We start from the raw sequence: 21704 nt of genomic DNA on the forward strand, positions 1-21704 counted from the left end.
TATATGCCGGTATGTTGTAGTTCAAGCTGTGGATGTTTGATGACGGAATCAAGCACCCCCCACCGGGATTGGAGATCGTCTCAGCCGTCAGGGCGGCTAGCTGAATGCAATGATAATGGGGTATCACCAGAATTGATGCGAGGAGAGCAAGTATTGCCATATTGATGCAGCAACCCTCTCCGAGTAGCTGCTTACTCGGAGAAGAGAAGGGCCCGTCTCGACTCGGAGAAGCAAACAATGTAGCCACGACTGCCCCGTGATAAGTCAAGATGAATGTATCACGGCTCGCAACGTCACAGCTCGTTGTGGTACAGCAAGAAGCACAGCAGTTGTCTACATGTTTCATAAACAGTCTTGGTGAGTTGTCTAATTCAGCAATTACACGACGGTGATGAGGAAGTGATCGTGTCTCCTTGCCCTCCGTCCTATGCAAAAGCCAACACAACCCTCAGGTATCAATGGCGCGAAGAACCGCCTAGACAACAAGGGGAAAGAAACTATGATGGACGAAGTTTATAGGTACAGTACCTGAACATGAGGCCAATGTTACTAGTTGCCGTAGCGCTAACCTACTGACCTACAACAAGGACCCCCCTACAAATTGCCGAACGAGTAAGTCTGGTCGGCCTCTCTGATTGATTGGACTCCAACACTGAGGGCTATCCCTCCCAAATCCCTACAAGTCGCAATTGATGGCGTCTGTGATCAGTTGAAGCGCGAGAGCACCGCCCGTCTGGAGTCCCCGTCATCTCATCCCATGGATCTTCCACAGTTCAACTGATCGTCAAGTCTTCTGATAAGCCTAATGGGACGTCATGCCAACATCCTTCAACTCTCAAGACTCTCTGGCGGGCCCTTCTCTTTCTACCATACACAGTGTGCCCTGCCTACCCTCAACATCCGCCGTTGCCAGACTTTTCTTCCCTTCGAGTAACTCTGAACTGCAGCAATACTGCCAAGATGTTCTTTCCCTTTTCCCTTCGTCGCGACGGCTCCACGCATCAGTCCATCTTGGCATCTAAGCCGGAGCTAACGGTATTGACGATGCCACATTCTGCAGTAGCGAGGCGTGGCTTAGACCCCGCGCCCGCAACAACGACCCCTCCTTGGTGCCGGCATCGATGACTCGGTAGGCACTTGTGTGTGCTGCGCAAAACACATGGATCCAATCACAGCCGCTCCGTCCCTCCAGACCCAATCCGTTCCGTTCCCTGCAGACCGCTTCAACTCGGCTCGCATGGCTTCTTTTCCCTAACATTTACCACTGTCTCTCAACCGCTAAGTACGGTGAGGATGGCGCATAGGGGCCACTAGGCATGCCACCTGGTTGCCTCCCGCGCAAAGCATGCTGCCTTTAACCCCCGACGAGCTCGCTCCCCCCAGCCTGGCGAACGCGGAAGCGGCCCGCCTAGCTATTCATGCCGCTCATGGGACGCAATCCCATCTACATCCTGATGGTTTGGGGGCGAGTACCCACCTGCTTCAGCCCTATGACGGCCAAAAATGTACGATATCCAATCGCACTCGCATGCAACTATACCTGCCCAACGGTGACCAAGCACTGCGCGCTGGTTAGTACTTGAATACTACCACACAATGCAACAAGCTGCTCGTCAGATTTTGGGGGCCATACGCAGAGGAAGATACAGGTCCCATCTATCTTGGCTTCAGCCCTACCGTGCAACCCCCATGATTTCCAGGCCTCCTGCACTAGCTGGCATCTACTAGGTACAGTAGCATATCAAAAAGTTGCCAGGAGGATTCCAGCCCAGCCGGGATCCAGAGGTCCCGGGGTCCTCGTTACTTCAAGCCACAAGCCACCGAGACCAAGACAGCTTTTGCGCCATGCATACGCAGTACACTGGAGGATGCAAAGGCCCCGGTAGTCTCGAGAAATACTTCTTCTTTGACAGCTTGAGCTCGGTCGAATTGTTGCGCCGATGGAGCCGGTCGGTCCATGCATTTCTTTTCTCTTTCTCTGTCGCCCAAGCCCACGATAACGTTCAAGGGAATCAAGACCTTGACCAGCTAACACACTTCCGTCGATCTGTACCGCATTTGTACGATCTCTCGTGTATGTGCAAGTATAAGCAACCTATCTATATGCCGGACTGGGCGAGGCATATCCTATGTCGACTCCACAACGAAGACTCTCCAACGAGTGAAGTGGTAAGCTTCAACGCCGGAATCGAAGCGTCATTGTGTAGCACAGCAGCCGACCAGTTCGGATTTGACCTACTGGCGTTCTCTTTCGGCCCTTTTTGATAACAACATGAATAGCCCATGTGCGTCGGTACTTCCCTTGACTTCCAACCAAGTCGGACGTCATTAGACCAGCCAGTATTTGTGCTCGCATACAGTAATGAGCTACTTGCAGGCAAAGCATACGTACGGGCATTGCATAGGTATGTACATTGCGAGTCTCCGCATCCCCCACATCAGCGGTCGCCTTGGGGTGTGACTGCATCTGAGTAAGACGACGACTCCTCGTATGACATGACAACATGCAGATATTCAGAGTTCTTTGCGAAGCCGGTGGCAAATGCAAAGCTCCAGATTCATTACCCCGAATCGCGTTCGCGGAAATGTTCATTTCCGCCCGAGTGAATATAGGCAATATTGCACATGCATTTTAATGCGGCGACAACAGATTTACACATGATTTACGACCAGATCCTGATTTGTAAGGCTAGTTGAGCATATCATCACTGTCGGAACCCAATTTTACCTACTTCCTCACATCGGCTATGTCTAAAGGATGATAAACGGCATTAGCCCCTCTACCTAGTCCGTGGGACATATCACGAACATCATGCTGTTAACCTATAAGTGGCGCGATAGTAAAGGACTTTGCAGTGTCTATGCAGGCAACGTTAACCTGCTTGATAGTAGTACTATGTGAGAAGGACGAAGGGGTTTGCTTAGCTTCGCGCCGTATCACCAGATGGACGCCTCACTCCTACCTCAAAAATGGGACGAACGCCGCCATTATAGACGCCGGCAACTATATGAGAGAAGTAGGTGCAGGGCGATGTATGCAGTTCAGCAGCCACATAAGCCAGAGAGCCATGCTGACAGCTGGGGACGGTCTAGCCGTTGTCCCGGCCTGTTGGTACGAGGCAGTGTTACCCGCTCACACACCCCCATGCCCTTTCTGCTCAGACTATGTACCCTTGCGCTGCAGTACAGCCAGCCCCAAGCATCGGGATCGGCTTGTACGGACATTGACAACTGCACTATAGAGCTGAGGCACAATTCATCATAGCATGTCATCTCGCGCCGCTTTACTGAGAGAAGAAGGATTTGCGACGTGCGATCATCTATCGCCTAAAGTACGTCCCGAGTAGAGATAACTCAGTCGAGTCTCACTGCATAGAACCCCATCACGGAATTAATGCGCCAGAGTAAATGTATGTGCTCCGTGGGCTGTCGTCAAACGATCGAAGCAAGCCTTCTTGATAAAACTGCAAGGGATCATCTGTCTGTTTACGATTTGCGAAAATGCCAACAATTCTTCCGAAATGGTTTCTGCGAGGTAAGGGCATTACTGCTGAGAGTGTAGTTCAGATAGACAACCCCAGCTAGGCTTGGCATCTCGGGTTTGCGGGGCTAGAGGTTCAATAGAGCTCTTGACAGGCGCTACGTAAGGCACTTAAACTGAGCGAGAGATCCTTGCACGAAAAAAAGGCCCCGAGAGCTTCAGTCTTGGACCCCCAAACCCACCAGCCTCTGAGAAACTTTGTGCGAAAACGACAAGAGCAATTGACCCCGATCGCCAGCCGACGAATGCTCACTTTCATCGAGGACATTTTCAGAGGCACCGAAAGAAAACCAAAAAAGACCATGGCGACGCCCAACGATGCCGCACCGCCGCCCAGTGGCGGGGGCGCTCTCGAGACACCACCACCACAGCAACAATCGTCCGAGTACAAGGACCCCCTCCTGCACAACGTGGCCCTGGGCGTCGCGCCCATCGCGATCGGCGCCATGTTCCTGCCGCCGCGCCGCCTCGACTTCCGGATGCTCGTGCTGGGCGGCTCGGCGCTCTGGGGCATGAACCAGCTGTCGTACGACTACCGGGGCCAGTCGCTGGCGCAAAAGTACGGCTTCACACGGGTCGAGGCGAGCAGCGACCCGGCGGTCCGGGCGCAGCAGCAGCGGGAGGCGGACGAGGCGGCCAACAAGCTCAAGTACGGCGGCATGAGCGACATGCCGACGGAACGGTCCGCGATGATGCAGCGGCGGATCCGGGAGGAGAAGGCGCGGCGGCTGGAGCTCGCGGGGCTGAGCGAGGAGGAGCGCGTCGAGCGCATGAAGGAGCTGCAGCGCAAGGAGCGGGAGCGCCGCGGCGCGCTCGAGTCCATCTGGATGGGCGACGCCGACGCCGACTGGAAGGCGGAGCGGGACCGCAAGGAGAAGGAGGCCCTGCAGGACGGCGGCGTCGGCTACTGGGGCCTCATCACCGAACAGCTCAACGAGGTCTGGACCCGCGGCGAGAAGAAGGCGCAGGAGAAGGAGGCGGAGCTCAAGAAGCAGCTCGCCAACACCAAGGACAAGGTGGAGGGCGAGGGTAAGAAAAGCTCCTGAGACAGACGGCAACGCTTTTCAAGGGATATATCACGTTTAATGACACAAAAATGTAAAATACTAGTCATAATGCCGTAGAGCGAGTGTACAGTACTGGAAAGGGGGCATGGGAACATCTACCATCGGTTTCACTTAGGGGAAGCAGTCTGTCAGGCCCTCACAATGTCGACTACCAGCCCATGAAGCTTATTTGTGGTTGTAATAGTCTGTCTTATTCCACGTGCAAATGATAATTATCATGATTGATCGCTTCTGACCGCGAATTGATGATCCCTTAGCCTTTTAACGCTGAAAAACTCCCATACGCCACATGAAACCAAGCGTTCTCCCAAGACAGGCAGATCGTGCTGCATAGAGCTAGGGGGGCCGCATCCGGGGGGCATGATCGATATGTCTGTCCCATTACTCGCCACCCTTGGAGGCCTTCTTCTTCGCCTTCTTCTCCATCTTGGTCAGCTGCTTCGTGCGCTCCTTGAGCGCGCGGCCCACCAGCAGCTTGCCGCGCTTGTTGCGCAGGCGCGCCGACTCCTTGGTCTTGCGCTGCGCCTTCTTCTCCTCCCGTATCGCGGCCTTCTCGTCGTACTTGGTCGTCCACTCGGCCAGCGCGGCCTCGACCTCCTCCTCGCGGCTGCGGTCGCCGGGCGCGAGGCCGAGCGACTTGCGGATGAGCTCGCGCTGCTTGCCCATCAGGTTGAGGCGGCGGCGGGCCGGTCGGTTCAGGCCGGTCGGGGCCTGGGATTGGTTCTCGTTCTTTTGGGTCTTTTTGCTGGCGGACTTTTCTTCTTCTTCGTCCTCGCTGTCGGAAGAGTCGGAGGAATCGGAAGCCGTCGCAGAGCGTTTAGCGGCCGGAGTGGGCTTGACGTCGACGGCGAAAAGCGAGTTCTCTTCCACTGCCACGGGCGTCTTCTTGACCTTCGTGGTAGTGCTAGCAACCAGCGGCAGCTTGTATTTGGCGGATGGCACGGCGTCCGAGCCGGAATCAGAGTCAGAATCGGAGTCGGAGCTGGAGTCGGAACTGGACTCGGCTTGCGCAACTGCCTTGGCGGCCTTGCGCTCGGCCTTTGATGACTTGGACTTCTTCAATTCCTTCTTCTGTTTGGGGGCGGCCTTCTGGGCGCTGGAGCTGTCGGAGTCCATGTCGACATCTTCGGATTCGACAGGCTTGGTTCGCTTTTCCTTCTTGGGCTTCTTCACCTTGTCGTCCGACACCTTCTTCTCTTTCTTCTGCTTCTTCTCCGCGACGGGCTTCGTCGCACGTTCCTTGGCCATTGTGAAAAAGTGAAGCTGCTGAGCTCGGGTATTGAATTTCCAAAAGAATGAATTCGGGGGCGTAGCAGTGGTCAAGGTGGTGTTGAAACGAGGTAAATCTATTAGCTGCACTGACGATCCATCAACAATGGCAGATGCTCCGGCTAGGAAGTTCCCAAACTTTTTTTTAGGTTATCTTATCTGCCACCCCACGCTAAGTACTTACGATGGCGGGTGGTCGGGTCAATGCACAACATCGTATAGGGACCCTGGCTCCTTGGCAGGTACCCTCCCGTCCTATACCAGGTAGCTTGATCAAATTGACGACGGCATACCTGTCTCGACTTTGATTTTACAATTAAGCCACACCATGCACCTGAAACCAACCACGATTTGAGCAAGACGTGTTTCTGAGTTCAGCGGTTTCTACTTCGAACCTACAACCTAAGAGTCCTTCCCTGGGGTAAGTTCTCATTTGGCATGGTTGATTCTTCCACCATCTGGTATACGGGCTGCGAACCCGAAATATCCAACGGCCAGTCAGGCCTCTGTGGTTCAATTTAGGACCATCACATTAAAGAAAGTGTATATACTGAGTTTCCTATTCATCTTCGTTATACGGGAAGGGGATATACAGATCTTGCCTTTCTTCTTGGCTAAGCAATACGAACATGGCTATATGCCACAGGAGACAGCTAGTTCTTTTATGAATACCTTCAATCGGCGTTCCATTGGCTAGATACGTGGCTAAAGTCCTTTTGTGCTTTTGAGGTTCTATCGCACGCCGCGACTAGTATATGTCGAATCACAGTAGGTATCTCGAGAGAAAACAGTGAATAATGCGTAGCAAGTTACAAAAGGGTAAGAACGTGTCGATGAATTCAATATCACCGACCTCTGTAAGTCAACACCAGAGTTGCATATGTCCAAGTAGGTCCTTACCACCTCTTTCCTTCTTCTACTCCAGGCCAAGCACAACACTCCCCAGCCCAGGTTGAACTCGGCCTTCTCCGTGTCCATGTTGCCCTGCATCAGTGTACAAAAAAGAATCACAAAGCAGATTTGCCAGAGGAGAAGTTTCTTCGCCATTTCGCGAGAAAAGGTAGGTACTCGGCGTTGATCCGTCGTCACAACATATAAACCTTGCCCAAGGAAAGAGCGCGTTCCCATTCCAGCCCTTTGAACACTTCACCAAACCACCTTCATCACAAGGAAGTGCACTCACTTACAAGAGCAAGACATCAGCAGGTAATCATTATTCCTTCACAACTCTGCCCTACAATTTCCCGCCCTTCACAGTCTCTTGCATTTACCATTCTCATTGCATATGATCATACTAATGATATTTGCAGGAACTGCTACGATCAGGCTCTTGCCAGACAACATATTGTTTCCGCTTCAGGTTACAACTTCTTTTGACACCTTCACCTACACCCGTCTGGCCACCACACTGCAACTCAGCATATCAGTCACCATGCCTAATGCACGCGCGCGTACTACGAGGCGTCGCGCCGGAGCCGTGACCAGAGGCCTCGCTCTGGAGCGCTCCTCTCACCGAGAACAGGAACGTCATCGCCGAATCATGAGAGCCGCCCAAATCGAACCTGCCGGCCCGGAAGAGCTCGAGCAGGCTCCTTCTGTCCTCCACCGCGCCCAGGCCCTGGCCAATGCCAACTATCCCGGCAAGCGACGCCTCACCAACGCCTACGACGATCGGGTCTGCAAGCGGCGAAACACGGACTCGCTGTTCGGCACGCCCTGGGACGACGGGGAGGACGACGGGCTAGAGAAGCCCGCCTACGAATCATTGCTCGCCTTGTCCGCCTTCAACGACCAGCAGTTGTCATCAGACCGAAGTCTTCACCATGATGTAGAGGCTATGGGCACGTTTGGCCGGCTGCCTTTTGAGATCCGGTCCGAGATCTTCAAACTTCTCCTGACTCACTGGAAGCCCATCAATGTCCTCAAGGGTTGGTCTCTCGTGTACATCCGCGACCGGCCCAACCTTCCGGTCGAGCTGCTGCGCGCCTGCCGCGGCTTCTACAAAGAGGGCTTGCCCGTCCTGTATGGCGGCAACATCTTCCACTACAAGATCCGCGACCCGCCCCGATCTCACCGTGATACCAACGCCGTCATCCAGAAGGTCTTTCATGAGTCGGGATTTTCCATCCCCATTGACAAGCATGGCCATCTAATTCGTAACATTGAAGTCTCCATCGAAGGAAACCGCATGCACAGTGCTGAGATACGTGAAGGCGTGGCCAAGGCACTCCAGAAGTTCATCGCCGGCAACGGCTTACATCACCCCGCCCGGCTGGACCGTGTCGTTCTCGAAGTCCCTCTACAGTGCCGCGGTGAGCTGGGTATGGCCACCACGCAATCAGAAGGTATGAGAGACATGCCCAGTAAGGACTTCTTCAAGAGAGACTCTCGCGTATACCAGATACTCGAGCGCCTCAACTGCCAGTTCATTGATATCATTGGGAAGACCAGCAAGATAACTCCCGGAACCCGCCACAATCGTACAACCATTCTTTCATTTCCCAGAGTCGAAGATATCTACTTCAGAGCCGTCATCGATCGTCGACCTCACTTGGTCCAGCAAAGCGTGGATGCTGGCGACGAGGATCCCTGGGCTAATGACGTAGTTGCCATTACCAATCGGAGGGAGAGGTTCGTCAAGTCACGGGCCAAATTTGGGCTTGTCGGATTTTGGATCTCGTGTATGGTGCTTGATCCAGATTGGGACCTCATTCCGGGCAACCCGTTCGAGCGATACATCCCGCCCGTTTACCAAGCGCCGGAGCTGGAGTTCATTCCGACCACGTATAGAAAGTCCAAGACCAAGAAGCGACCGACCCTTCAAGAGGAGCTGGTTTTCCCGGGACCCAGCCGACCACAGCGTTATGCTCGTGCTCTGGCAGCACCTCCCCTTGCAAATGTCATATCCCGAAACTCTGTCACATCATCTAGCAGCAGTAGCGAGGCAGATATTGACGTGGATGCACGAGGCTACTACGCACCTGTTCTATCTGAGGTCTCGTCTGATGACGACGATGATGATGATCATATCTCCGACCCATATGACGCCGAGTACCAAGACCATGTTTGATCGAAGATTGGCATGATGTCTAGGCGAGATCGGCCTCAAGCCCATGAAGACAAGACTACGACAACACGGCCCCCTTCATCCTCTTTTACCCCCCTTGTAAATTCATTGCCTACGCCTCCGTACCATCTTACCTGCAGCGAGCAGGTACGATTCCTATGCGTCTGAATTTCCACATCATCTACATGTTCGATTACGTTGTACTTTCCGACGATCACCCATCATCTACCGAGTCCATATCTATGGCTCGAAAGATATGCTACACGGTGTTCTCGACCAGAACAACCCATACATGCCACATCTTGGCAAGTAGCAGGCTTTGTCCTACGGTGCCATCGTCTTCAGCTGGGCTTTAGTCGCCCCCCAAAACTCATAATGCGGTTCTTTCAGTTATTCCCTTAATACTCTCTACTCCGTAACAGATCAATCACGTTTCCCCCAATGCATGCGTCTTTTTGCTTAACGAATCGTGGTATCATTCGTGTCCGTCGCGTGATAGATATGCTTCATGGCTTTTCATGGCTTGCTATGCTCGTAAATGGCTCTCCCAAGTAAACACATGTTGCCCGTGCGTGGGCATCATTAAGCCACATTCAGTTTCACCTTGCTAACCTCTAACGTTTCCGAGTCTACTAGAACAATCTCCTGCGTAGCTGTAAACGAGGGCACTGCGATGAGTCGCACTGTTTGTCCCTCACCCCCTTTGATAAGTTTGGTGCCGAACTCGGGTTGGTTACCCACAAAGTAGAGATGTGGGCATGTCTTCATGACAAACGGGTCGTCGTCTTGGAACGGGTAGCTCCCTTTTCTTGCTGTCAGCATATATTCATCCACCGATAAAGGGATCATAAATCGAAATAGGGGCTCTTTCACTTACACAAGGTATCGGGTGCAGTCGGGGCCATGCACCGCCACCGACACGTCGCCTCCATCATGCCAAGGCGGTCCTCGCTGTCGACATACTTGAAGATGTCATCGATGTTCTGGCCGCCTGTTCCCAGCACTCGCCAGCCTTCCACTTCGCCCTCCCAAGGATTCGTCACCGTGTCGAGCCAGCCCTCGTCGGCGGATGCGGGCGGTGCCGAGAACGGGCGCGAGTTCGGGAACATGGCCGCGTGGATGGGTTGCTGCGGGTACGAGGCCGTGGCCGGATCTTGGGCGCCCGGGAGCAGCGTCACGGGCATCGTGGGTAGGAGCGTAGCGAGGAACTCGTCGAAGAGCTGCGACGGCACGGCGTTGTACGTGCTGGCGTCGTAGCCGTACTTCTTGTTGGCGGGTTTCTTGGCCTGGGATTCGTCAAGGGGCACTTTGCGCTCCTCGAGCGAGATCGAGTTGCCTGCGATGATGAGCCGGCTGATCTGCGACAGCTCCTGCTGCACAGACGGGTCCAGTGCTTCGCCCAGCAGGTACTCCAGCAGGAGCGTAAGTTCAACAGAGTGGGAGGCGTCGCTGCCTGAGAAAGCTAGCCCGGATACGATGGCGATCTTGCCACCGCTGCCGCGCGTGGCTGCATCGGTCATCTCCTCGTCTTCGTCCTTGGGTTTCTTGGCCTTGCTCTTGCCCTTGGGTTTGCTGTCGCTGGCTGAGGGCGGCTCGGAAAGAGCCCAGCGCTCCGGTTGAGGCGCCAAGTCGGGTAGTTTAAAGTCGACAACCTCCAGCTCTCCATTTACGTTCTCAGATCCCATGACTGATATAATACAGCCAGTTACTAAGAGATGCGATTTCAATACGTCACCCACAAGACGTATCCGTCCCGATTCGTCTTCGAGTGTGACTGCGTCCTCTTCCGACCAGTACTTTTCCTGTGTGATCGGGGCAGATATCCATCGCTGCATGAACTGTCAGTCATTGCTAGGTCCTGGTTCCAAGCGAGTTATTGCAGTAGAGTCATGTGACCTACGTCTTTGGACACATCCTCCAGAATGTTGGGTTTCAGGGGCATATCCATATACACAGTGCCTGTTACCCAGCATAGCTCGCCCTGGCGAATATCCAAGACTCGCTCCACGCGCTTGACCGGCTCATCGGCAACAATGGTGCCGTCCCAGGCCGAAAGTGCCACTTCGTCTACAGCAGGTTTGATTTTGGTGAGCCGCAGAAAGTACATATCAGCAAACTGCTGCTGATAGGACTTCTCCTTGGCGAGACAAAACGTCTGCAGAGGTTTATATGTTGAAGAAACCCTCGTGAGCTGGTCATCTTGTTGCTTGCCCCTATTTTGAAGTCAGCCTGTGTTTGCGCTCATGATTGACGTGCGGTCCATTTTGCTGCTAAAACCGAAACAGAGTACGAATAAGCTTACGAGGGTGCGCGCAAAAGCCTTCCCGGGATGTTGTCGAGATCAGCCATGATGAGCAGATTTGGTGACCGATTGATCGGATGGTCTACTCTAGGCTGGGGCTCCAGTCAGAGGTTATGTACTTAATGCTAGGAAACGCGTCAATCAGTCGGGGACGCGACTTTGGGAGTTTTTGGCGTAAATTGGCTGGCCCGCAACCAGGGCGGGTGTGGCTAAGACGCTGCGGCTATCCTTGGCCAGCCACGTTGGGCGCCCCCCTAAATTCTAGCGCGGGCAGGCGGGCAGCGGGGTCCCTTGTAGCGGATCGACCAGAGCCCAGAAGCTAAAAGATTGTTAGGTGGGCTAACCTTATCCAAATTTTTTGAAAATGCGCCTACGATAAGAACTTTTTGAAGGCTCGGCTCCTAGAGGCATAAGTTCGAGAGGTCCTCGTATAGGCGCAAAACGATTGATTTTCTAAATATTGATATCTCCTGCCACCACACCCCAGAAACCACGGAAGAACTCTTGGTCGGACCTGCATAGGTCGTTTTTGTCTTGAAAATGGCTTCATCTACGGGTGCAGGCGGCGAAGGCCAGCAAATTAGGGTCAACTTCACGACGACACTGCCTGATCTCCAGCTGCCAGAGGACAAGAGCCAATTGCTCGTACCTGGAGGTATTTACGGCCTCGAATTCATTTACAGTTTGTCCTGATTGCTAACTGTATGTGCAGATATCAAGCGATATGGCCTGTCCCGAGTCGTCAACTCCGATGCCATGCTCAACACCGACTCCCCCATCCCGCTCGACTTCCTGATCAATGGCACCTTCCTGCGGACGTCGCTTGAAGACTATCTCCGGGACAATGGTCTATCTTTCGAAACAACGGTGACGCTGCAGTATGTGCGCAGTTTGGTTCCTCCGATATACCAGGCCAGCTTTGAACACGACGACTGGGTAGCCGACGTTGACGTGCTCTCATCTACTTCTCGCGCCGGACTATGGGCTGGCAACTCTCTCCCCCAAGGCCAGGACCGCATCGTGTCCGCTTCATTCGATGGCCTGCTCAGGATTTGGAACATGTCCGGGCAAGTGATTGCCACTTCACCGTCCATGTCCTCCAAGTCGTTTCCCTCGACCGACTACGTCCCAGCCATCAAGTCAGCGAAATTCCTCGATGCCACTCGAATCGCCTCTGCCGGTATGGATCAGACTGTTCGCGTCTGGAAGTACAAGGAGGGAGCTGATCAACTTTCCGGCGACCTCAAGCCGACACTTGAGCTGCTTGGCCACAAGGGAGGCATCGAGTCCATGGACGTCCATACTCCCTCGAGTCGCATCCTTACAGCTTCAAATGCTGGTGAGATCGGTTTCTGGACTACTTCGGCATCTGCTGCCCCCGACGCCCCCGAAAGCGCCCTGCTGCAAGCAAACCCTGCCAAGAAGCGCAAGGTGTCTGTTCCTACTGGCGCCCAAAAGGGTGCATTGTCGATGATGAATGTACACACCGGCCCTGCATCCGCTGTGGTATTCCACCCCGAGGACTCTACAGCAGCCTACTCGGCAGGGCAAGACCATACGATCCGTACGATCGACTTGACTACCTCTAAGGTTATTAACACCATGACGACGGCACACCCCTTATTGTCCCTATGCTCTGTTCAGGGCATTAGCACCCCCTTACTCGCGGCAGGCACATCGGCTAGGCACGTTACTTTGGTCGATCCCCGTGCTTCTGCCACTACGACGTCTGTGATGACGTTGCGTGGACACCGGAATTTCGTGACTTCTCTTTCCGCGTCGCCCATGGACAACTACTCGCTGGTATCGGGCTCACACGACGGTACCTGCCGTATATGGGATCTCCGGAGCGTTCGCACTGGCTCAAAGGCGGAAGGAGGTGGCAGTGTCAGCGAGGCGGTGTACATCATCGAGAGGGAGAGCCAGAAGGGCCAGAAGAAGAAGAGCGACATCCCCGGCGCGGGATGCAAGGTATTCGGCGTAGCTTGGGACAAGCAATGGGGCATCGTCAGTGGTGGAGAGGATAAAAAGGTGCAGATTAATAAGGGTAGTGACTTGCTGGCTCAGTAGGAAGGGCAGTGGTCCTTACTTGAATAGATTGATACCCCAGGCAAATCATCTGGCCATCATGAATTTGGAAGTCCAACTGAAAGACCGTAGCGTAAACATCAAGAAGATATAATTGGCAAATTACAACAGCTGCTCCAGATGTCATACATATTCCTATTACAAGGGTTCAAGCGCACCACTCCGTTTAACCATTCGCTTTCAACCGTCTCCATTGGTGCCCCTTGGCTTGAAGTAGTACTAACAACGGCACCGTGCATGCCAATATCAACCCCATGATGGTAAAGCACCAGCCCAGGCCAACACCATCTACCATTGCCTCCTGTGCTGCAATGCCTGCGGCGCCTAGAAGACAACGAACCAGGTTGTATGCTGCTTGCGAGGTCGAAGTGTATCCAGGATTGAGGTCTGACAAAAGCGTACTGAAGATCTGAGTTCCCCAGTGCATCGGTCAGTGACATTTCTTGAGCTGTGTTGCTGGAAGGGTGGCTTACAGTGAACATGCCCACCATAGTACTTCCCGTGACAAACTGCATGACGAGTGGAACTGCGAGATGCTGTAAACGTGGAGAGTCAGGGGACGGTCTGTTTCTTAAAAGATGTACATGCCTGATCATCTGTTATTATGATAGAATCAGAAAACTTACAGATTTTCGATCGAGCGCCCAGCCGTACCCGATCGTCGCCATTATACTCAGTGCCATCAAATACCAAACACTTCGCAGCCTGGCTTCTTCAATAGGAAAGTCATGCAGACTATCTTCTTTACCTCTATCGGCATCTAGGTCATGCGTTCTCGCAGTCAACTTGTAGTTGTAATCCAATAGCCGGCCTACCAAGTTGATTAGCAAGAGACCGTCTAGTGCAGTGCGTTGAATTCGCCTCGGTCGTTTTTCACTTACCAATAGAATAAGCTGCAAATATGCCTCCCACCCCTGCGGGGGAGATATATCAGTCCAGCTTGCAGATAATTCAGCTTGTATATTTGGATGCAATGGGCTGATAGTGAGGCCCCCAAACAGCCGAATATTGTGTACGCCATAGAACCAGCAAACATAGTTGAAAATGACCCCTTATCAAGAAGTATTTTGAGAATGCTCAGGGGATTGGGTATATGGCATTTTCGCGACCTCTCCCTTTGTTCGCACGAAGTCTCATTCGCAATTGAGCCTGTTTGCCTCTCAATGTCCTGTGACGCATCTTTGATCAGACATGGCTTGAGAATTGAGATTACGGTCCTGTTGTAGCCAGTTGCCGGCACACTACCGTTGCCTACAATTCGCCGGCAAGTCTCTGGAAAGAAAAGGGTTATGCATAGAAGCAATATGCCCGAGAGTATTGTCAGCAGCCAGAAAATCCATCTCCATCCTGCTTTCTCGGCGAGCACGCCGCCAAGGACTGGTCCGAGACTGGGTGCAACGTTCGTGCTAGCAAAAAAAGAAGTTGATGTCAGCCCAATTTGTCCGCGTCTTGGGTTCGTGGTTAAAGTTCGTACAAACCCATGAGCACGCCGACGTAGGAGCCCCTGTCTTTTGCCTGTGTGATGTCGCTGATTACACCGTACGCCAGAGAGATTGTCCCTTGGCAAATTCGATACCAACAGGTCAGCCTAATCATTCGGTCTCCCCAGGCGAACATGATGGCGATCCAGGCTACAGAGAGAAGATAAAATGACGCGATGAACCTCAAAAGCAAACTTACCTGATGACCCAGCACTTTGCAACATTCTCAAAAGCAATAATGCCACATATGAACGTTGCAGGGCCAATCCAATATTAGCTCCAAAATAAAAAGTCAGCACCACAACATATACTGGTCTTCGTCCAGTATGATCGGCCATGTCACCAATCAGTGATGGTGCCAGACCTGCGACTACCAGGTACGAGGTGATCGTTAGGTTGACCAGCTGCAAAGAGACTCGCAGATCTGTGGCCAGAGGCTGTAGGACAGGGTAGTAAATGAAGCTACTTAAACCCGAGAACATTGCCGCAAAGGAGGCAGTCCAGACAATGGCTCGTCTAGCAATCTCGCTGAGAATGGTATAAGTGGCGTTTTGCGGAGAGCCGGACAGCATGTCGCCAGCGGGCTTCTCTTTAGCTACAGCTATGACTGTCTCTGTCGCTTGGTGATTTGGAGAATCCATGTTGGTAGTATTAGTTGTTGGGACAGGCATGCCGCGTCTTGCTTCTGATAGTGGGCGCGTCGTGGTGATGACATGGAATGCTATCGAGGCGAGGTTGCAGGTCATTTGTGTTGTGTACAGTGAGAGGGGGGGTATGCAAGGCTGCCAACGTTTTCTAGAAACAAATAGATTCAATACATGATTCACCCGGAACCGATGAACGCATTACCAACAGTATTTCTGTCCAAACACTGAATGATGCCACAATTCAAAAGGTTATCAGTTTCTGTTCATGGTGTTTATAGCGGATTTATAGGCAAAGTCACTGGACAGGACGTTGGAAACTAGCTGTGTATTATATACATGACGTAGAACACATACAGATACGACAAACCCCGCGTTGAAGATCATCCCCTAAAAGCTCAAGGAGCCGAACGATAAGTCAGACCGGGCCAGGATCGGATCGAATTGTTCGGGCACCAGGTCGCCTCCGTCGCGATATCTTGATACCGCCACTAATACCTCCTTTGTCTCCCACCAAGGGCGTAATGTTGTCTTTCTGTATATCGAGCGCAATACGTTCCTCGAAAAAGTCTAGCCCGTGGTGGAAAATCACCACTTCGTCCCTGCGCGCCAACGCCACAGCTCCTTGAGACGTCACTACAAAATGCAACTCTCCTACATTATACCAAGAGAGTGGTATAAAGAAATGCCTACTATAATGTGTCTCTACTGCGAATGAGTCGATATCCAGTGAGCAAATCCAACCATCGATATCCAAAAATACGAGACTGGACCTGTGGACTCCCACTATAGCCTTGACGCGACCTGCCAGTGTCCTGTATGCGGCAACTGGGCTCGCAGAGGTTGCCTTAGAGTTGATGCCGGATGCCAGATAGACCTGAAGTCCTGGGAAACTGCTGTCTGAAGGTTTCAGCAAGCGAACACATAAGTTACGCCCACTGCGGCTTGAAATAACGTTGTTGAGGGTCAACTCTGCAGTGCCACTGCCAGGCAGCTCGATACCATTAGCCCCTGAGAGCCGTTCGAAGTCTTTCCATGCGAAAACATGCGCAAGATTAGGTTCTATCAGAAGGAGCTCATCCCCACAGAGAGGGTCGTTTAGCCAGCGCCATGTTGTCGAGTTATGTCTGGTAACAGAATGAACCACCTTGGCCTCAGCAATATTCCATATTTCGTCGATAGTATCTGTCGATACAAGTAGCCGCGTCCCAGAAGGATCGAAAAGCAACTGCCGTATTGGTCGGTCAGCCCTTTTGCTCAATAATGGCTCTTCCACGGTCCAGGTCCCTTCGGGTGTCACTGTGACGCGCCGCACATTGAAGCGACCAGAGCTGTCTGACACGGAAAGGTAGTCATGCGGTGTGCTCCAAGCGATGGACTTGACAGAAATGACGCTCGGCTTGAGTAGTTGTTGGGCCTCTGTTCCAGTAGTTATATCGAACACAGAGAGCGCTCCGCTTTCGCGGCCACCCAAAACCCACCTCCCACTGGGATGTTCGCAGACCGCGGTGATGGTCAAATCTTCGCTCAAGGTTTTGTAGTCCACCAAAAGCGCAGGATGAGGGATCTCATCACTGATTGGCTCGCTCATAGAATCATCTGGTTCCCCATTGCGCATCAGAACAGTCGGTTCCCAAACGTTGCACTGATTGCCCCGGATATCGAAGAATCGTGTACTATCTGATGTAAAGGCAATAGCCCTGATATCATAGTCATACATCGATACACGGTAGAGCAGCCGAAGGGTTTCGAAGGCGAACAACTGGATCATACCAGTGCCGTCTCCTGTGGCAAGTGTCCGCCCATCTGGGGATGACACAAGAACATGGGCCGACGTTTCAACAACAGCCTGTTGCTGCCCATCGAAAGGGTTAAAAATCACAAGATCCCCATCTTGATACGATGCTGCTGCGAGCTCCAACTCGGGATTCAGGTTGATCACTAGGCCAACAAGAAGCGGGCCAGGGTAGACATCGGAGTCACCCTTATGGAAGTGTCCTAGCCATGAGTTGTCTTCCAAATCCCAGAAGCTGATTGGGCGCTGCCTATAAGCCACACCCAGCAGATTCAACTCTGAACAGAAAGAAACATGCGTCGGGGGCCTCTTGTTGATTATATTCTTGTCCTCCCGCTCATCCATATCAAAAAAAGCAGCTTCATCAGATGGGTTGCCGTTTTGAGCATCGAAACTGGCCAATTTGTTACCACGAGTGGCAAGTAGGACGGCAGTGTCTGTTTGGTTGAAGCTGATGCTTAGCACAAGGTTTTTGATCGAGGCAGTCCATAGGCGGGCTCCTGTCTGAGGATCCCAGAGATTCAGATGTTTTCTTCCAGAGGATGCGAGCAATTCGCTTCCACCAGCAAAGCACAGATGCCTGACAGGCTCGACATGGTCTAATATTCTGGCCTCTTCAAATGTTCCGGTTTTGTAGAGGTGAATCTTCCCGGTAGATAGACCAACGGCATATCTCGACTCTTGAGACGTAACCGAGAGCGCCTGACCCTCCGGATATACCATGCATGAGATCAGATCGTCCCATTCTTGGTCTGAAACCCCAACAACTTCCAAAGACTTGGAGGCATGTCTGTGATCTCGGTATATCATGGAGTTCAAGGGGCATAATGGCGGGACAAGCGTGTGGATTGACTGGGGAAACGACGTGATATTTCGTCCGAACGCCGCGACGATGCGTATCATATCATCTGCCCATGCGTTCACATATTGAACCTCAACACCGAGTGGAGATCGATACTTCGCTCGTCGCTCCAGGTAAGCTTTGAGATGCTTTGACGTCTGCAGTAATGCCGAAATGCGGTTCTCTCGGGCGACATACTCGATCCACCCGAGAACATTGGTACGAAGAAATTCGTTTAGGTGTATCAACAGAGAATCAATAGCCGAAGAGGACTCAGCTATATGCTGGGAGAAGTGAAAGGCTGCGTAATTTGTAAAGGCCAGCCTTGGAGACACCACGATCGATTTGCTAACGGAGCCTTTCCTGGATCTGAAGGATTGAAATTCCTCGCCGCAGAGATATTTGAGACATATTTCGGCAATACTTGCATGCTCCTTGCGTCTTTCGATGACAAATTCGGTTGCCGATGCCTGTCGGGTTAAAAAAGCTTTGAAGGTTTCGTGAACCAGCTGTACTCTGTTATCAACCCCAACGTCCACCAAGTGCCCGGTAATACTGCCTATTACACTCTCAAGTCGGGGTATGACATGGCCTGTATCTAGTGTCAAGGCATCTTTCAACTCTTGGATAGACATCGGTCTTGCAGCGCATACGGTCCACCTGAATATTGCCCTCGCCAAAGATTGGTTGCGTGGTACTGCCTGAACGCCGTCTAGGATACGGACATATAAGCCGTCCATCTCAACGGGTACCTGGGCAAGCACATCATTGATATGCTGTTCGCTGTAGGTGACTTCCAGCTCTTTGGAAACAAGTGAGGCCCATAGGAAAGATCCATTCGATTTTTCAACTATCTTTTCGATGAGATTGAGACGGGAATCTTCCCCTTCAACCGGAAGCAGTTGTGAATTGGCGTGAAGAAATAGTCTTATATCTTCGGTGGTCGTTTCCTTTGTGACAAAATCGGCAACGAAGCTGAGGCGATCTTGGTTGCTCAGCCGGTCAAACAGTGTGAGTGGTCGACTCGTGATAAATATCTTGAGCGGCAAAGTCCTCTGAATTCTTGTCACAAGCTGAAGGACGGATTCGTAATTGGGACTTTCATCCAAAGCATCAATGATCCAGTAGTGCGGCTGGTGGAAATCCAATCGTAGGATCCGCTTCAGGAATATTGTCTTCCAGACCGAGTTTTCATCGTTCTTGTTCAAGAACTCGGCTTCACTCACCATAGCCAGAAGCTCCTGACGTATGAGTGGGTTCGTCTCGGCCATTTGGCAGGCAAGAGACCGGATAAGTGCAGATGCACTTGATGCTTCCTTGTTGTTGTGCTTGAAGAAATAGTAGCTACAATCGCCATTGCAGCTCTCCAGATATTTGATAACATGGGCCGTCAACACAGATTTCCCACACCCTGGCTTTCCACTTAGCCAGAAGATATTCGGACCTGAATCCAAAGCGTCCTGGTATCGATCTGATTGCCAATCAAGGAATTTGGCTTTATTGGTAAGCCATAGGCAAGAGTTGTTGATTTTTATGTCATCAAGCTTAGCGAGTTCGTCCTCTGGTCGCATAGGGGCACTCAAATAGTGAGCTATGGATTTCAGTTGAGCGCGGCGTTCATCTCTTTGCGTAAAGCTCCCTAGTATCATCAGCAATCAGACCATGCAGTTTCAAGCGGCTAGGGTCGTATGATAAAGTGCCTGAAGTTGAGCGTCGGAAGAGAAATTCACAATATTTGATTTGAGGTGGGACTAACATTCTTTCTCTATTGCTTCAACGGTAGCAAGTAGTGCATTACGAACTGAAGCGTAGTTCGGATCCTTGGGTGATTCGTACTTGCAGACGTGCCGATGATCGGCACTTAGAGGTTGTGTTCGCTCCCCTGGAAGGCCTGGATTGGTTTTCCGTAAGTAATCTGCGAATTACCACATGATATCGATTGGCTCTTACCCATAACTGCGGAGTCCTTTGGCACTACAAGATCTTGACTATATCCCAAATTTGTCTTGACTGTCTCATAGAAAGAGCACACTTGTACATCGCCATAGACGTGGCGGAATTCATCATTCGTTGACTAAAGGCACTTTAGCGCACGGAATGGAACACATATGTGAAGGGGAGTCTTCCTACCTGGAGCAAACCAGAGTTCGGTATTAGATCTGTCACGTACTTCTTCTCCCCTACCGCTGCCGACAATACGTTTGTGAGTAGTTGGGCAGAATCTGCCCCTCTGTGCGGTGTCCCCAGGAAGAAAAAACTATGCATTCGCTCTGCCATGAGTGAATAGTTCGGATCTCTCAGCGCTAATAGGTATGCCTGTGTACACGATTAGTACTGAACTATATCATCCTTCATTCCGTGCCTTTCTATTCGTACGCATGACGAGGGGTGGGGAACAGGCATTGGGTAGAGTTATGCTGTACTAACCTGCTTGATAACAAGACCTCCCATACTATGGCCCACGAGTATCAGAGGAGTCTGTTCGGTTCAAGTTTTAGTCCAGGGCTGTTAGTGCTCCTGCTTTCAGATCTTGCTGTTATGGGGAGATTGAAAATTTGCTGGCTTACAGTCTCACTCCGTCGAATCTCGGGGGAACTATTCAAATCCCCCACGAGCCCCTTTCCGAAATCGAGAATATTAAGAGCATTACTTTTGCGCTCGGCCCAGTCTGAGTTGTAACCGTAGCTGTGTATACGGACATTCTTGAACCCCAGCTCTGATGGTAACCAGACCTGGGGCCAGAATGTAGAAACGTCTCCAGAAGCACTCCATGTCTTGCGCGATCCTCCCCGTAAGCCGTGTACCTAGAAAAGATTAGCAAATTCGCAACTCACATGGGGTATTATAGTAATGCTTTTCTTACAAAAACCAGATCCACATGTGTTTCTGAGGGCTGGTGAAGAAGGTTCAAGCCCAGGGGGCCCCTGGTGTCCTCTGAGGTAGAGCTCGCAGATCGGGATGATGTGGTGAGACGCGATAGGCGTCGCTCGAGAAACGATGGTCTGGAGCCGGTCGACTCGCTTCGAGGCACTCGAGACATTTGACGCGCCTTTGAACAATGTGAGCGGCACTTGAACTTCACCCGCAAAATCGTCAGAGTATTATGAAACTAACGGGCTATATTCCTGTGTGTATTCATAAAATTAATAGAATGAAAACTGAGGACATTTGCCGCTCACTCGGCTACGACAAGGCCAGATGCCCGATCTATGTATGACTGCCCACCATCTCAAATCAGCAAGATCAAGGCTACATCAGGCTACGGATCATTGCCCCTCAACCTGTTACAGTGTGAGATCATTTCCCGCTCGTGAGTTCGGGTTGTAATATGCTGTCAGCGGCTGCATGGGCGCTGGGGGACAAAGGCTGCTGATTGGATACCAACAAGTGATGCCTGCACTTGCCCGTCACTTCTTCCGAAGGAGATCGCCAACCCCGCTTCGCCCGGGCGGCAACGCATCCCCTATCTTCAGTGCGACGAACACTGTCAACCGGGACCGGGGTCATACTATTCTCGCTTCGATGCTACGCTGGACTAGGAACCTGGCACCAACCGCCGGTGAGCTGTAGCCTACAGTATCTTCTGTGTGTGAACCAGGTATAAAAGGG

General features: G+C 52.0%; 7 protein-coding genes across 7 annotated transcripts; 3 read left to right on the plus strand and 4 right to left on the minus strand.

The window, feature by feature from the left end:
• Positions 1 to 3843: 3843 nt before the first annotated feature.
• PG985_000681 (uncharacterized protein) lies at positions 3844 to 4587 on the plus strand (the record flags this gene model as incomplete). The annotated part of the gene is made up of 1 exon (XM_066820450.1): positions 3844 to 4587. One exon carries the CDS (start codon positions 3844 to 3846, stop codon positions 4585 to 4587), a length of 744 nt encoding a protein of 247 aa, XP_066691329.1.
• Positions 4588 to 4989: 402 nt separating this feature from the next.
• Positions 4990 to 5856, minus strand: PG985_000682 (uncharacterized protein; the record flags this gene model as incomplete). The annotated part of the gene is made up of 1 exon (XM_066820451.1): positions 4990 to 5856. One exon carries the CDS (start codon positions 5854 to 5856, stop codon positions 4990 to 4992), a length of 867 nt encoding a protein of 288 aa, XP_066691330.1.
• Positions 5857 to 7309: 1453 nt separating this feature from the next.
• On the plus strand, positions 7310 to 8947 carry PG985_000683 (uncharacterized protein; the record flags this gene model as incomplete). Its single annotated transcript, XM_066820452.1, has 1 exon — positions 7310 to 8947. The coding sequence occupies one exon, from the start codon at positions 7310 to 7312 to the stop codon at positions 8945 to 8947; it is 1638 nt and encodes a 545-aa protein (XP_066691331.1).
• A 579-nt stretch (positions 8948 to 9526) lies between these two features.
• PG985_000684 (DNA polymerase delta subunit 2) lies at positions 9527 to 11293 on the minus strand (the record flags this gene model as incomplete). The annotated part of the gene is made up of 4 exons (XM_066820453.1): positions 9527 to 9747; positions 9822 to 10782; positions 10845 to 11157; positions 11247 to 11293. The coding sequence occupies 4 exons, from the start codon at positions 11291 to 11293 to the stop codon at positions 9527 to 9529; spliced, it is 1542 nt and encodes a 513-aa protein (XP_066691332.1).
• Positions 11294 to 11786: 493 nt separating this feature from the next.
• On the plus strand, positions 11787 to 13316 carry PG985_000685 (ribosome biogenesis protein YTM1; the record flags this gene model as incomplete). The annotated part of the gene is made up of 2 exons (XM_066820454.1): positions 11787 to 11901; positions 11959 to 13316. 2 exons carry the CDS (start codon positions 11787 to 11789, stop codon positions 13314 to 13316), a joined length of 1473 nt encoding a protein of 490 aa, XP_066691333.1.
• Positions 13317 to 13500: 184 nt separating this feature from the next.
• On the minus strand, positions 13501 to 15456 carry PG985_000686 (multidrug resistance protein; the record flags this gene model as incomplete). The annotated part of the gene is given in 6 exon segments (XM_066820455.1): positions 13501 to 13658; positions 13675 to 13870; positions 13961 to 14145; positions 14247 to 14711; positions 14813 to 14965; positions 15015 to 15456. 6 exon segments carry the CDS (start codon positions 15454 to 15456, stop codon positions 13501 to 13503), a joined length of 1599 nt encoding a protein of 532 aa, XP_066691334.1.
• Positions 15457 to 15877: 421 nt separating this feature from the next.
• On the minus strand, positions 15878 to 21135 carry PG985_000687 (uncharacterized protein; the record flags this gene model as incomplete). The annotated part of the gene is made up of 6 exons (XM_066820456.1): positions 15878 to 19734; positions 19852 to 19986; positions 20046 to 20169; positions 20523 to 20573; positions 20663 to 20899; positions 20959 to 21135. 6 exons carry the CDS (start codon positions 21133 to 21135, stop codon positions 15878 to 15880), a joined length of 4581 nt encoding a protein of 1526 aa, XP_066691335.1.
• Between the last annotated feature and the right edge of the window lie 569 nt (positions 21136 to 21704).

This window comes from Apiospora marii (genome assembly GCF_038362585.1).
Source record: "Apiospora marii strain CBS 49790 chromosome Unknown utg000001l_segment0_segment0, whole genome shotgun sequence".
NCBI lineage: Eukaryota > Fungi > Ascomycota > Sordariomycetes > Amphisphaeriales > Apiosporaceae > Apiospora > Apiospora marii.